Source organism: Scardinius erythrophthalmus, assembly GCF_964197995.2.
Source record: "Scardinius erythrophthalmus genome assembly, chromosome: 15".
Taxonomy (NCBI): Eukaryota; Metazoa; Chordata; class Actinopteri; order Cypriniformes; family Leuciscidae; genus Scardinius; species Scardinius erythrophthalmus.
Window position 1 is genome coordinate 26,693,366 of NC_138235.1, and position 16,789 is coordinate 26,710,154.

The 16,789-nt window shown below is 36.1% G+C and overlaps 2 protein-coding genes across 2 annotated transcripts; one reads left to right on the plus strand and one right to left on the minus strand.

The window, feature by feature from the left end:
* Positions 1 to 647: 647 nt before the first annotated feature.
* On the minus strand, positions 648 to 9,418 carry gdi1 (GDP dissociation inhibitor 1). The gene is made up of 11 exons (XM_081387508.1): positions 9,129 to 9,418; positions 7,651 to 7,758; positions 7,179 to 7,278; positions 6,880 to 7,014; positions 6,379 to 6,577; positions 4,763 to 4,894; positions 4,583 to 4,682; positions 3,795 to 3,966; positions 3,448 to 3,592; positions 3,191 to 3,245; positions 648 to 2,779 (listed from the first exon to the last, which is right to left on the minus strand). The coding sequence occupies exons 1-11, from the start codon at positions 9,171 to 9,173 to the stop codon at positions 2,627 to 2,629; spliced, it is 1,344 nt and encodes a 447-aa protein (XP_081243634.1). The 5' UTR covers positions 9,174 to 9,418; the 3' UTR covers positions 648 to 2,626.
* A 1,311-nt stretch (positions 9,419 to 10,729) lies between these two features.
* atp6ap1b (ATPase H+ transporting accessory protein 1b) lies at positions 10,730 to 16,524 on the plus strand. Its single transcript, XM_081387510.1, has 10 exons — positions 10,730 to 10,896; positions 11,127 to 11,253; positions 12,260 to 12,334; positions 12,430 to 12,623; positions 13,301 to 13,332; positions 13,470 to 13,555; positions 14,306 to 14,553; positions 14,642 to 14,692; positions 14,788 to 15,025; positions 16,035 to 16,524. Exons 1-10 carry the CDS (start codon positions 10,772 to 10,774, stop codon positions 16,242 to 16,244), a joined length of 1,386 nt encoding a protein of 461 aa, XP_081243636.1. The 5' UTR covers positions 10,730 to 10,771; the 3' UTR covers positions 16,245 to 16,524.
* The last annotated feature ends 265 nt before the right edge of the window (positions 16,525 to 16,789 follow it).

Consider the following 16,789-nt stretch of genomic DNA (forward strand, 5'->3'; position numbering starts at 1 on the left):
TGGTCCAAATATTTGCATTTGAACATAATGGTACACTACCTTTCAAAAGTTTGGGGTCAGCAAGATTTTATTTATTTTTTCTTAAAGAAATGAACATGTTTATTCTGCAAAGATGCATTCAACAAAAATGTTACAAAAAAACATAATGTTCTTTTGAATTTTCTATTCATCAAAGAATCCCGAAAAAAAGTATTTAGTAGCACAACTGACACTGATGTTTCTTGCGCATCAAATCAGCATATTAAAATGATTTCTGAAGGATCTTGTGACACTAAAGACTGGAGTAATGATGCTGAAAATCTTGCCAACCCCAAAATTTGAATGGTTGTGTATATCAGTGCCTTTTTATCATGAAATTAACCATTTCAAATTTAATAAAAGTATTAAATATTAGCCTTGGGATGAGATTATTGCACAATGATCAAATATGTTTTCTAAGCTTCCAGTTAGTTTGCATAAATATATGTGTATATATGCATCCTTTTAAAATAATATAACGAGAGAATTGTGATTTTAAAAATATTTTTACATTAGTAATGAGTGTTGAATTCTTTACTTTGTCCTGTAAGGAAAAGTAAATCCTTCATATGTGCAAATAATCAAACATAACCAAAGAAAGATTTGTTTTATTCATATTTATTTTTGTTGCACAAGACTGCTCAAACACGAGATGAAATTCACAACTTAAAATCGTCGAGTTTGTGTGTCAGTTTTTTTTTTAAAGATGTTTAGTTGTTTCAACATTGAAAATGAAAGACAAAATGAAAATAAATACAGTACAAAACAGTTAATCCAAACATATGCAACAATATGCTGGAGAGGTGCAAAAGATAACAAATATAGCAATGCAGCGTAATTCTATTTAATTCCAGTTATCAATAATTCACAATCTAATTTGTGCACTAAGGAAGAGAGTTCAAGACCTGTATGCTTCTATGTGAATCTATAAGGCCATAAGTGACTTTGGCCCAATAAAATTCAGGAATGTTAAAAAACTGTCACACTCCTTATTTTCCATTAAAAATAAAAAGGGAAAAAAAAACTACCGTCAGAGGCTTTTTTCAGCAAAGGCGAATATGGAAAACAACATGACAATGCTCGTAAATTCTACACTGAAAGCTGTACGGTGAGAATTCAAACAGCACACCATGATCATCTGGTCCAGACTAGCGTCTACTACAACTATTCATGGCAATTCAACTCATTTTGAAACAAAAACGAGCATGATTAGAGATATACCGCAAGTAATGGTGAAAATGACCAGTCAGTTTGTCTTGTGGTTTCAAACAGCCAAGTGTAAATGCAGAGACTACATGTGTCAGTCACTAAGAAAATGGAAGAGAAATCAAAGATGCAGTGGAAAGCTTAACAGTACACAGGGAGATCCATATTGTTCATCACAATCGAAAGTTAAAGTATGTATGTAGTATTTAGTAGACTGGAGTCAGACTGGTTTACAAAAGCCAGAATACCAACGGGATATGGCTCCTATCAATAACAAAAGATCTGATTCTCATCAAATTCACATTATCATTTACTTCTGCAGCTGTGGAAGTGAAAATCGCTTCCACATTCCTAAGACTCATTTCCCGTAACAAACTAAGTGATCGACTCGTTGTGCATTTTCGCACACATTTGCATTCGATAACATCGGTTTTCACTACAAACAAAATGAATGCAGGAGGATGAGGAATGTAGAAATTGTGAGGCCATACAATGTTTTTAACATTGTAATGTTAGTTACAAGTTAATGGCTTACAATTCACTTCTATACTGCATATTATACATCTCATTCAATTTAGTTGAATATCCACCAATAATAATAAAAAAGAATTAAATAACTTAAAAGAAAGAAGGATCAGGAATAGGAAATGTAGTGATATGAGAGTGTCAGTTCAGTTTTTGATTGCTAGATGTGGCAAAGTCAGATTTAATTTCGTACAACCTTATGCGTTTTTACATACTATCAATATCATATTACATCCTTTGTCCAGGTGTCAAAATGTAGTGTTTAATGGTGAGCGTTTAATAATCTTACTATACTTTTGTCAGTGACACTTTCCTAAAGAACAGGAAGGCTGCTGTTCACATGAAGCTGATAAATGTCAAAGTGACGACAGTATGCTATCTAACAGTCTGAGGACTGTTGGGGATACATCACGAAAGTGGATGAGAAAATGTTTTAAATCTCCTTCAATATTTGAGGAATCGTTCACATGTATGGGCTTCAGTCAAAGACGATATTCAGAGAACGAAAAGACACGTGTTTCACTTCAACATGATATTTTGCGCAAACGATGCATACTGCTTATGTAAGAATCTAAAGTAGCATGTTGGTGTGAGCCCACTTTGTAGTGCAGAGTTGTGGAATGTGAGCGATAGAGCGTTTGTGTGTCTGTGTGCTGTAATAGTATCTGAACTGAGACACCCAAGGGGTGTGGAGACAATGAGCAAAGAGCACTCTGGGAAAGATAAGGCTGGTTGAAAGAGATTTACAACATCGTTGCATTGTCGATTCTGTTCTGCGCGACCTCTGAACCCAGCCCAGTAAATCCCGTTCAGCCCGCCCCATCTCTGCCCTCCATCTGAACATTGCCTCTCCACTCCTCTGTCACTTCTCCACCCCTCACTGCTCGTCCTCGCCGAAGACGTCGTTCTGTTTACGCTTCATGTTCTCAAAGTCGAAGTCACTGCCAGTCATCCGCTTGTAGATGTCCTTGATGTCGTTACAAGTTGTTTCAAAATGAGTGGTGGCATCGTAGGACCGGGATGCAAATATCTGGAGAAATGACATCAAAACTGGTTATATTTCTGACTGATTCCAAGAAGTGCACAAGAATTTAAACAAGAAATTACTGTAAAGCCAATTTTGTTACTGTTATCTAAAACTATTAAATTCGTTTTCATTAACTGAAATAAAATAAAATATATTTTATGGAAAAACTTGGAAATGTTTTCTGGGAAACTAACTGAAATTAAATAATAGATTTAAGTTGATTTAAGATTTGATTTAAAATTTAAGTACTAAAATCAAATTAAATATATATATTTATTTATTTATTTTAATGACAAAAGCACATAAAATGACTCAAATTAAAACAAAAATTTTAGTTCAAAATATAGTATTTATTCACTTTCATTTTTATAATAGTATATAAAGAATATTAAAATAACACAGCGTGAAGCTGACCTGACTGTCTGTCCCATCATCTGTGGGTTCATACATGTCACTGATGGCCACAAACCTGTAAAAATGACAAAATAATAATACAAAAATTCATTGCATTTAATGTGAGCAGTGCTGTGTTTTCTAGAGTGAGGAGTGTTTTTAGCAATATCAATATCACACTTGCCGTTGTGCTGTGGAACTGAATATTAGTGCTTAAGTTATTAATGTTGTTTGTTTTTTCACTATAAAACAGAGTATAGAAAGCAAAGTAAACTGACTTTTGGTCAATGGGCTCGATGAGTTCCAGAGCAGGTTCGATTTCAGCTTCAGGATCAGAGGTTTCCACAGTGGTGCTTACGATGGCAATGTATTTCCCCTGAGCCGCCACGTTATGGGCGTAGGAGATCATGCAAACATAGATATCTACATGCAAATAACAACAAAATAAGCATGAGCTTTTCATGACATACTTTAGCAGAATTTTGAGATGAAAGTAAGCAGCACCCTCTAGTGGTGTCTGCACAGTAGTGCATACCTGAATCTTGGTTTTATCCTGCAAATCATTCTCTGCAAATATTCCCATTTTATACAAATACCACACGAACGGACAAGTGCTGTCACTAACCTGATTTGCGGTTAACCTGGTTCTGAGGGATGATGATCTGGCAGGAATTGGCATCATTAGTGTTTTTAATGGGATGGCTGAGGACGCAGATGACCCGGATCACCTGGCCTACTTTGTGCACGCGGTCCGCGATGTAGCTTGGGTCACAGATGAGCTGTTTGCATCGGGCAACCTTGGAAAAGAAAATTCAAACATAAATTCTGTCTCAAACTTCTCCAAAGAAAATCCTCGTATTGTCACTTTGTTTTTTCAATAAAAGAAGTTTGATATATCCAAGTGGGCCGCACACGTCCTGAAAAGTGAAGCCAAAACATTTTTGATCGCCCCCTAGTGGCTGGCTGCAGTATAGGTCATAAACTCCGCCCTCTCCATGTAAACGACTGGGACATGAGACAAACTTAAAAACAAAAATTGCACTTCAAATACATTTTTTTTCTCCCAAAGTTTTTTTTTTTGTCATTTTAGGTAGTTCTTATGACGCTAATATATGTTGAAATGTTTGTTTTAGTTAGTTATTTGATGCTATAAAAATGAGATGTAGCATCATGATTGACAGCTTTGCTTGCGATTGAGTCTGCGGGAGTTTGGGCGGGACCTTGATACCGCGGCTCCACCTCACGATCGCTACGGCACAGACTCTGGCTCCAAATGATGTCATCAGCACAAGATGGCAGCTGCCATTTCTGGGACATTTTGGCTTTATTTTTCTACAGTGGAAGGAAGTGAAGACATGTCGTCTTTACAGTTTATGTTCATATCCCACTTCAAAAACAAAACAAAAAAAGTACCTCTCCTTCTGATTTCACGCCCACCACATGTCCTCCCTCCATCACTATCTCATCCACTGGTTTGTTCAGCATGTATGTTCCTCCATAAATAGCACTTAACCTGTAAGTTCAAAAAGCCCATGTTTAAAACATAAGCCCTTCATTACTTGAGAATGATTGGGTGTGGGAGGGGCGACTAACCTAGCAAACCCCTGAGGCAGCTCCCCCAATCCGTACAGGGGGTACAGGTAGGGGCTCTTTCCGTAACGTGCCAGAGATTCACTATAGAGTTTGATCCTATTGATGGTCTCCAGACACGGCTGCTCCAGGTAACTAGGAGGAATTCAATTCATTACATTTATCATCAATGCAAAATAATTCATTGTTATTCATTGAAATAAATCATTCATTTTAACATTGAGCTCATTTTTTTGTAAATTTGGAGTGCTGTCAATACAGAGAACAACGACAAATATCGGTGTTGCCTACACCGTGTTATCCTCTTTTTAAAATTTGCACCCTGTTGACTTCAATGGGGCAAGTTTTAAACCTGCTTTTAGCCTCTTAACATCCTTGATGTGTCATTACAAGTGCCCAGCCATGTGAGTGATTCCTTCAGAGTGATCACGGGTGAATCTGACTGCAGTAGATGTGAAAGATATTAATAAAAGTGATGTTATTTCAGCCAGCGCATATACCTGTATTTACATCCTGTTTTCGGTCGAAGTCCACAGTAGTCGATTGTCGAGTTCACACGCATAAGTTTAGTTACCTATGATCACGCGCGTGAACTCGACAATCGATTACTATGGACTTCAACCGAAAACCGAAGTTTTAAAAAGAGGATAACACGGTGTAGGCAACACCGATTTTTGTCGTTGTTCTCTGTATTGACAGCACTCCAAATTTACAAAAAAATGTTAAAATTGACCGGAGTTCTCCTTTAAGGCAAGACACAACAGGTGAATAGATAGATGACACCTTACTTCCCCTGTTGCTTAATCACAGTAGTACTGCCTAGTATTAGAAATATTTTTTTGGTTGACATTAGAGGTAAAGGTTTTTACAGAGGGGATTTTGGATATATATTTTTAATCACTCTATAAATCAGAAAATACTGTAATCACCATCACTGCGTCCGATATCGCGTACATTTCAATTTACTGCACAACCATTAAAAAAGTATGTTCTATATAGTATGAATGAGATTCAGACATACTATATTCACCATATTGTTACTGTCATGGGACCTACCAACTTCAGTTGCTTTGATTCACTTCCATTCATAAATCCCCTCCAGTGGCCTCATGGGATAGTAAAGTGTCCATCAAATGACACTTCAGAATCTTACTGTAAGTAGTAGCTCATCAGGGGACTTTTATTATAATACTATATAGTAGGGAAGTTTTAAAAGAATGTATGTGTGTGTGTGTTGTAATATATTAAAATGTCTTTCAGGAGATTTTAACTCTCCTGCCAGGCTGTTGTTGAAAATAAGAACTTGTTCTTAAGTTACTTGCCTGGTTAAATAAAGGTTAATAATAATTCGATTTCGAACACAGCGCATGTTTTAAGGAATTAAATGTTAAATAAATCAGGCAAATGATATAAGATAAGACCCCTCTCTAAAAAACTTTCAGAATATAGATAGGAATACAAACGGCCTTTAAAAGATCTGTTGTTATTAAAATCTTCAGACACAAACAAATGAAGTGTTGTAAAAAACTATGTAAAATGCCTGTAGCGTGTTGCCTTAAATAATATGTTTTATAAGACTCTTATGCACTATGAGGTTTTGTAACATTGGCGACACTTACTCATCTGTCCTGTAGAGGGCCAGGGCATGTCCCGTGAAGTCTACGACGTCCTGTCCTAAGTCAAACTTCTTGTACACTTCTCCCATTGTTGTGAGTTTGGGATCGACACCCTCAAAGGTCTTGGGGTCGTTCTCATCAAAGTTGGCCACAAAAACTAGGAACTTCCGGAAACGTCTCTTCTCAAACATTCCCATTAGGTCTAAGCAACACATGTATTGTGTCATCTATACAAGTCTGCATTTTTATTATCAAAAACAATTCTTGATTTCTTCCTACAGTCAATATGCTAAACTGTAAAAAAAAATATTCAAAGTTATAAATAAAGGATTATTGGAGTATGTTTGACAAGAAAATACTATTTCAGTCTTTCTACTACAAAATTTCACTTCAATTGAGTGTGTTACTTGCTGTTTCTTTTGTAATTATTTATTAATTTACAAGCAATATCTGAGTAAAAACAAATTCTACGCCCATTTTTTCTCCCAGTGTAGCTGTACTTACTTGAAGCCAGTGCCTCTGTCTCAGTAGAGGGCACTTTGTAGATTTTTCCCCCTTTATACACGAAGCTTCCCTCAACCACTTTGAAGTCAAGATATCTGGTCACTTCAGTGTATAGAAGCATCTTAACTAACTGACCTTAAGGAAGATAACAATGACAAAATGTGATTGTGCATCATTATTCAGAAAGTTGTTACAGAAAAATGACAGAATTCCATGAATAAAGGGGCAACAATCTAATCCCAAAACATGTTTCGAACAATATTCTCACACCGACAATTATGCTACTTAAGTATTTTTACCATTGGCCATTAAGAATTTAGGAATAAGGTCCACATTCCAGTCTCTTCCCCGGCCCATTGACTCTGGGGGGCTGTCTGAAATCCCAAATCTCTTATAGAGCTGAGAAAAAAAAAGCATGTAAAATGTAAGTGCATGCATAAAAAACAAGGATAAATCCAACATTTAAATATCATATGATAATATTTTTGTAGAGGATGTCCTTTAATAGATTTTTTTTTTTTAAATAAGTACATGTTATTCATTTATATATATATATATATATATATATATATATATATATATATATATATATATATATATATATAAAATTAATATAAATCTTCCTATTAACATAGAATATTAATTTATGTAAAAATGCACCTATTTTTATTATACTTTTATTCTTCGACAAAACAATCATAGTTATTAATGTGCGTAAAATCAAGCAGACATGAAATGAGTATGAAATGAATGACTGTGAAACATCCTCACCTCCTCCAGGGGTGTGATAGAGGAACTTTCACCACCGTAGTATGGATTTCTGTCCATATGCAAAACTTTCTTCCCATTCACGGACATGATCCCAGAGAGAATACATTCCTACACAAATAAACATCATTCAGTTGAAATCATTTGTGATGAATTTATATATATATATATATATATATATATATATATATATATATATATATATATATATATATATTATTCTATTCATCTGCTGAGATGGCCGCAGCAGGTATCTAGACTTGACTTCCGCGTTGAACACTGGGATGCGAGTCACCCCACCCAACTAGTGATGGAAAGTCCGAGTCATTTCCGCGAATCGGTTCCTGTGAACAGTTCTCGCTGTAATGAAGCGGTTCGAAAACCGAAATCTTCTATGATTCGTTTACGTCATTCTGACATCCTAGCGGGGTCAATTTCGTAAAAATTAGATTATTGTAATTATGAAAGTTCCAGTTCAGTTTGTTCCAGCGTGAAAAACAATTTAGAACCTAAATACGATTGATATTTACATGAAACAATACTAATTTGTTCACATCGTGGCTGAAAAAGTTTTAAATCCAATTGTTTGTGTGCTAAAACTATCATATAATCAAGTCGTAAACATATTTCCAGTACGTATTTTAAAAAAAATATCGACTTTTAATGATTCGGTAACAGAGGAGCCCCTCGGGTAGATTCATTGAAAAGATTCGACTCAAAAGAACAATTCGTTGCCGAATCGGACATCGCTACACCCATCCAAGCCGCAGCCCAGATCAGCCACGATCCTCCATGAGGAAAATAGAGAAACGTAAAATGCAAAAACAATACTGTTTTACTTTTTCGTTATTTTTATTATTAGAAATGCTGCTTTTTGCACATATTTATCCAATATCAAGTTCTCGTATCTTTTCAATTGGGCCCTTTAAAATATATCAATAACAAAAAAAAAATCCACTTAACCCTGTCAAAAACGGATGAATTGCAAGCAACCTATGAACTAACATAAGTTTATCACAATACAGCTTCGTCGCGGCGTTGGCGACCCGTAAAAGGCGAAATATATGCAATAAACACATATTTTCCCCTCTTTCGACGCACGAGCAAACGGGATACCTGATGCCACTCCTTAGAACCAGACACTGAGACGAGAATCAGTCATTACTTTTTAATCACCGCTGTCATGTCAATGATGCAGCCTCAATGGCTTTGAAAATTCGGGGGAAGATGTAATTGGGAACGATTGCACTTGTATACAGGTAGAAATTACGAGAAATGCTGGCTCACTACACACACACACACATATAGTATACAGTACTGGTCCAAAGGATGCGTCAGCAATAGGCCCTCGGGTTCAATCTAACGCAAAGCATCTATTCCTACAGTCACATCTCTGATAACAGCATAAGCACACGAGCACCAATCAACAATATCTTCATCTGTTTCATATGAGTCATCAGTGACCTGAATGCGTTACTCACTGTGAGTCCGGTGCCCAATACGATAACATCATATTCCTCATCCATGTTGTATTACAGTGGATCTCCCTTCTTTTGCCAAATTTCCGCTGCAAAAAAAATCTGCAAAACGGTGTTGATGCAATGAAATATTGATGCAGAACCAGTCTGTTGTCCTATTACCGACAGTAAAACGAACTCTTTGCAAACGGTTATCGCTCGAATGATTTTATACCTATCACAATTGATCACTGTGGTGCGAGTCGCGACCGGCGAGAACAACCAAAGATGGCCCTGACCGCAGCACGAGCTCCAGCGGTGCGGAGACATTCGCGAAATAATATAGTGCACCTCCCAAAACGGAGATAATCACTGTTGTTCTGAATGTCATCAACCCAGAATTACAAATCAGCCACAAATACAAGTGCTTCAAAAATATTAGCGATAATTCACATCCCGGGTAGTCTTAAATTATTTCATTTTCATTTTCCCATCCTACAGCTGAATGGCACAGGGCGCAGTCACATTATCAGATATCCCTCCGCCAACAACACTGAGGATGAAGATTTTCTTGATAACGCGTGAATTACAGTTTTTCTCAGTCGCTTTGGTGCATTTCTCACTTCACTATTTACATTTGCACAACAGTTAGTTCAATCTCCACAACATTTAGTCATTTGTGCACATCATAGTAGCAGTTTCTCATTCCTTCCAACAAATTGCAAATGCTTTTGGACATGCATCAATTGCTTTCATACAACTCTCTGCTTTTTTATAACATTATCATTTGCTTATGTCATGTCAGTCAAAATTAACTATACTTGTGAATGCTGAATAGTCATTCCATATAAAACTAATAGTCCTCATTTCATTGCTTGAGTCATTACATACAAAAATGTTGAACTAGTTGTCAAAATCTGTCAAGCAAATTTTACACTTTTTTTTTTAATCTTTTTTTTTCTGAAAATGTCTCCTAAATTTAACAATTTCTCTCAGGTGAATCTCAGCTTTCACTTATGAGGAACATCTGGATGTGCATGAATGATTACAGCACTATGTTTAATGTTCAGTTCCAATATGTAGGCCTACTGCAATATTGTTTACAGTTGTGCACAGCTCTACCCAAAGGGAGTTTATGTTTGTTGTAAATAAGGGTGTATTTTTTCTGTTGCACAATGCTGTGAACAAATTAGAATTGCAAAGAGCATATGCAGTAAAAATGTGAAACATAAATATTCAGTGTCTTGTACTCAGTTACCTCACTAAATACAGTAATGTGTAACTTTACTGTATTTTTCAAATGGCTGTGCACAAATAGTATATAGTGCTGTCTTGAGCATTTTCAGGTAGTGTCACCAAGATCTGACTTTTTTGCATTGGAAAACATTGGATAGATAGATAGATTTAAATTAATGATTGTACGGTGGTTGTATTATATATATATTATATTTATATTTAAAATATATATAATATATATATATATATAATATAAATCCTTTTCAAAAACGTTGCCCTAGCCTAATGAAAATATAGTTTTTCCACAAGGTCATCTTGCGCCTGCGCACTGCTCAGAGACGAATCGAGTCAGAAGGGAATCACATGATCGAAGGAAAAAACACAGTCACGTGACCATCAGCGCTCTGCAATTCACGTGACTCTCCTGAATAATGACGGAAGTAGGAGTGCGGCGTAGTAGTCTCTCGACAATGGCCTTTACTTCAGTTTTATTATTTATCTTTTCGATTTATAGCTGTTATGCTCAAGTGCCTCTGCTCATGTGGACCAGTGATGGGTACGTGACACGTTTGTTTTTTGAATATTGCTTTTACATTGTCAAATAGTACACCAGAACTTTGCTGTGTTTTATTATGTTCAGTCAGCTGAATCAGCTAACAGTGACTTGGTTGACTGTCTATAAATTGGAAAGCGCTTGGTCGAGGCTGATTACTGTGGACAAAGTTTCATGTCTTCCTGTTTCTGTTGAGAAGGTTTGCAAACTGAATGATATCTTTGTCAATACAGCCACAGTATGCCACATCTGGCTCAACCAGCAGCTGGTCAGGCTGTGTCTGGTGGCCAGCTGGTGTCTTATCTGAAATCTGCCTTGTCCACTGCTCCTCACAATGTGCTGCTCTTCTTACAGGATAAGGTAAAAAAGGCTTCATATGTTTAACATGTGGGGGAAATAATGCCACTCTAATGCATTCTTGTGTTTTTATCTGCTTTAAGATATTTGATTAGTCTTGTAATACAATATTATCTAGTTATATGACCATTTCAGTTGTTTGAAATGCATATATATACAATACATATAACATAATAAACAATGTGCTGGATGTTAGAAAATGTCCTCATAAAGAGAAAAATGCCCCTTAAAAGTAAATCCACATGTCATCCTTCAATAAAAAAAGTACATTTCTGACATTGGTAAGAACCTTTAGTAAAGCCTGTAGTGTTTGTGTTTACTGTGCGATCAATGTAGGAGCAATGTATTTTACATTGCTGAATTATTAGTAAAGCAGCTTCTTCCTCTAATTCTGATATTTTTACTCGCGTAGCTACTGGACTTGTCACTGTAGTGTGACTTTGAGCCACAGTCTTACTTCCCCATCCATCTTCCCTTGGACATGCCAGTATTTCATTACAGTACAAATGTGATCGTTTGTGCATTGACATGACAAAATTTATTTAGCATTATTGCAATATTAAACACCAGAGAGTTGAAACACTGGCTTAAACTTGTGTGATTGGTAGATATTACAGTGGATATGTAATCTGAATGATTTTCAATGAAAAGACTATATATATATATATATATATATATATATATATATATATATATATATATATATATATATAACACGTTTTTTGGTTGTTGAAATAAAATTAAAATAGCTGCCAAAACATTTTTAAATACTAAAAGACTAAGACTAATTTTTAAGTACTAAAAAATAACATTTTTAAAATATAAGAAAACTTACCAAAACGACAAAAGGACATACCAAAATTAGTAAAACTCAAACTAATAGAAAAATGAAAACTTATTATAGAAAAACAGAATTTAAAATATTAATAAATAGTATATAATAATTGAATACATTTATGCAATGTACTGTAACAACTGACTCTTGTTGCCTGCTCTCCCCACTATATAGCTAAGTATAGATGACTTCACCATGTACGGTGGAGTTTTTGGGAACAAACAAGACAGTGTCTTTTTAAATGTAGAGGTGGGTGTGCCCTTTGTATTTTTTAATCCTCAAAATATATCACATCTAGATTTTTCTCTAAAATTCTCTTCAACATTTCTCTCTTGGTATTCAAGTCAGCACTTCAGACATCCTCCAGTCCTCTGATGCTGCCAGCCCTGGACTGGTCTGCATCGGATTCAGTCCTGGAACTCTTCCAGGGAGAGCTGGGTATCCCAGCAGTCCACATCAACCCAAGCACCCTAAAGGAAATCATACTGAACACCGCACAGCCTTCACTGCTGGCTGTCCATCTCCCTTACACTGCCGGGTAAGATGTTCTGTAATGCTATTTATATTACATACGCAGTTTCTTGCTAAAGTGTGCAGATTTTTAACCAATTAATTATTTACACTTTCATGTTTTTCCATCTGTGCAACTTTCTGCAACACAGGCACTCAGTACTGACAGCATTTTTCAACTTTTTCAAAGCATATTTTCTTACATTAAACAATGTCATGCCGAATTGTGTTTCAGAGCTTTTTTTAAAAACAACAACACAAAAGCATAATATTTCAGTAAATGCTGGAATTGGTTGATGTCAGAATGCTTTTGCAAGGCACTCTGAATTAAAAAAATGTTAACTTCCCTTTTTTGTTCTGTTTGCAGTTTTGTTATTATTAACAAAACAAAAAAATTAGATAGTTGACAGAAAGTTGAAATAAAATAAATTATAAATATTGGATTAAAAACTTAAACTTAGTTCCGATAATTTGATATGTTGCATTGGCAACTAACTTAAAATAAGTTGAAGTACTAAAATGACTAAAAACTGAAATAAAAATAAATGAAAGCTAAATATAAATGTTTAAAAAAATGACAAAAGCACAAAATAAAATGATTTAAGCTAAAATTAAAATGAAAAAGATTTCAAATATTAATAAATACTATAATAGTATATAACTAATAATAAATAACACTTTGACTTTGCTTTGTTTGAATATCAGGGCTCAATCAAAGGAATTGCTTTTGAAAAATGGTGAGTAGTTATGTTTCTTTTTTGATAACGATTTTAATATATATATATATATAGCTTTTAATGTTTTAATTCTAACTTGATGCCATGTGTTCATCAGCATTGCTGTACTATAGGATTTAATATTTCTTTTCTTTTAGATGAGATCATTGGAAAGGTCCTTGACCAGTTCAAATCTCAGGACGTGCCTTACACTGCTGTATACACCGGCCTCAAGCCCTCTAGAGTAAGTCATCACATTTACATTACATTTACATTTATTCATTTAGCAGATGCTTTTATCTAAATGAGAATCATCACAAGGACAAAGTTAGTATGTACTGCACTTTGTCTATTTGTTCTCTCACACCATAGGGCTTTTCACACTTGAAATAATTAGTCCTGGTTCATTGTAAACCTCGGGTAAACGGAATCCAGGGTTATCTTGCTTCACTTTTCACTCTTCATAATTTACCCATGGTTAACAATTAATCCTGGGTATTCGTAAACTGTCGTTTCACACTGTACATCCCTAAACCCTGCGTTAACGTCTTTATTTGCGGTGTCATTGACTGGATGAACGCAGCACACAATATGGTTACATAAAGGCTATAGGATTGCGCATCCTCATAATATTGTCGACTGTACTATCAAGTTTATCCAGAATTTTGGACTGTAAAGGTTTATAGAGGAGTTTGACTCAAACGCTGAAACTACTGTTTAACGAGTTGTGTTTCCGTGACTATTCAAAGCATGTGAATATGGGGCACGCGGTTGGCTGTCTGTTGCTAAGCATCTATACATAACATTCTCACACCGCATCATTTGACACTGTACACATTTGGCACCGCAAAAGCTCCGGAGCCGAGTCTCATAACAACGGGTCAAAAGTTGTGCTAACATTGCTTCTAAATTATAAGCGTGAAATGTTCCTTTACCCGTGGTTAAGTGTCTTTTTTTTTTTTCTCTTTCTTTTTTTTTTATCCTTCTTCTATAGGTCATTGAGGATACCCCAGTAATGGCAGGAAGTTTTGTGGGCCGATCACTACTTCAGGCACCATCACCGCCGTCTGTGAAACCTCCAGTTGTCTTAAACAGCACAACGGGGCACCCCTGCATCTTGCTGTGGGCCGACACTCTCCTCGCTAGATTCCTTGAAAAAGAAATTGATTTGGGAAAAGACATTTTTAATGCTTCTGCAGCTCCTGACCTGACTGGCTCAGTTTGCAATGAAACACTGTCAAGGTCAGAATCATTATCAAGCAGTAATCAGTATACATTTCAACATCATTCACTGCTGTTTCTTGAAAGTATGAAATATTTTGTTTTTCAGACTCGTCCTGAATTACCAAAATGTTCTGGGTTTCCAATCCCTCAAACTTATGTGAGTATTTAACACATGATTCACTGCCGCTGTTGGAAAGGATGTGCATGCTGTCTTAAAGAGAATAATTTGACATTTTTAATACTTCCCTAAAGCTTCTCTATGCGCAAGATCTTCTTTCCTGTGTCTGCTCGAAACTGGATGGTCATGGAGCAGGTGGAGCTGGAGTATGATGGACAGAGGGCGATCTTTAACGCCAGCCGCGGTATCTACGCTCCTGCAGAGTATTCTTTCCATTGCCAGAGCGTAAGCAGTGTTCAGAGCCCCCTGCTGGTGCCTCGCAATGCTACGGACAACGCCAACCAATGGAAGCTGACCTTCACTGATTTTCAGGTACTACTATAGTTTTCAGGTGCATTACTGGTGCAATGGAAACCTGAAAGGCAAAACATTCATAGAACAGGCCTGTCAATTTTCCATCTGTTTCAAGCCACGGAAATATAGATCACATCTAATATATGTGATACATCTGATAGCTGCAATAGTAAGAGAGTTCCACATGGAATGCTAGCTATTTCATATGCAAGCATGTCATCCAATCACAGCAGTGAGCGTTTACACTGAAGTCTCACAGCAGACACGCCCCTTCAAACAGAGCGTTCAAATCAGAGGCTAAATCAGGCTAGGGAAAATGCCTTTTATTTCTAAATTACAACCATTTTTGATCTAAAAACATACTAACATTATAAGGGCACCCCAGGAAACATGATAAAATAATCCATGCCATGGTGCTTCTCAATTCTTGTTTGTGCATCTTCGTTCCCTTTCCTCGCGTCTCAGCTCCACCCCCTGTAGGATGCAAGGAAAGAAAATGAGGACGGAGGAATCAAAGGAAAGCTTATTTGTATATTGGAATATTCTTGATCACTCTAGTGTCACTTCACTGCGTCATCAGCTGCGCACAAAGGATCTGCCCTTATGTTGTTAAAGTTTGGTTATTTTAGAAATTAATAAATAATAAAGATAAAGCAAGATGCCCTGTTTATATAGGTGTGATATGATTAATTTAAACTTCAAAGGTTTATCATAAATGAAAATTATTGTGACAGATTTTAGAATTTATAAGTGCGTCAGATTTCTCGACAAGAAAGACTTCCGCATAGGATACACCTGTGCATCCTCGCTCATACTGTAACTCCTCTGGAAGCATCCTCACTCCTCGTTCCTCGTGATGCAATTAGAGAATCGAACCTGGTCAAAACGACTCGTGGGCAATGAAGGAAAGCCTCGTTTTACCCTTCAGGTGGGCGTTCCTACAAGGATGTGACGTCATGTGAAAATTACGAATTGCACAAAAACTTCCCATACTGCAGCTGATTGATGCATCATTTGTTTCCAACAGATCCAAGGTTTCAACGTTCCTGGTGAAATGTTCTCGTATGCCAGCGATTGCGCAGGGTTCTTCACTCCGGGGATTTGGATGGGCCTGCTGACCTCTCTGCTCATGGTGCTCATCCTTACCTACGGCCTGCACATGATCATGCAGATTCACACCATGGACCGCTTTGATGACCCAAAAGGCCCAGCGATTTCAGTGCCTTTGAGTGAATGAGCTGTGATGTTGTCAAACTGTAAAAATATGCTTGTATGTATGTCAAAAACCTCCAGCCCTTAATGTGGTTGTCAATCAGAAATTTCTGGATCTAGCATGATTATTTGAATGTTCTTAAGAGTATGTATATTCAAAGGCAAAAAATGTGTCTTGTAGAAAGTACTGAAATTATTTTCACATCTCCTTTACTTCATACACTTTGATAATACTTTTACAATAAGGTTCAATACAATAACTAAGAGTTTTATGCAATAGCTAACATGAAATAACATTGAGCATTTAAAAAAAATCAATGTTGATATATATATATATATATATATATATATATATATATATATATAAACATTTCAAGTTGTACAAATAAACATTTATTTCTGAATGTGAAATGAATATAAAAGTGATCTAGATTAATAAATGATGTAAAATTGTTCATTCACTAATAATTAGTTACCCAGTGCATTAACTAACATCAATAAATGTAACCTTTTGTAAAGTCTTTCAAGGTTTCACATACACATTTCAGTACACATACAGTGCATGTTTCT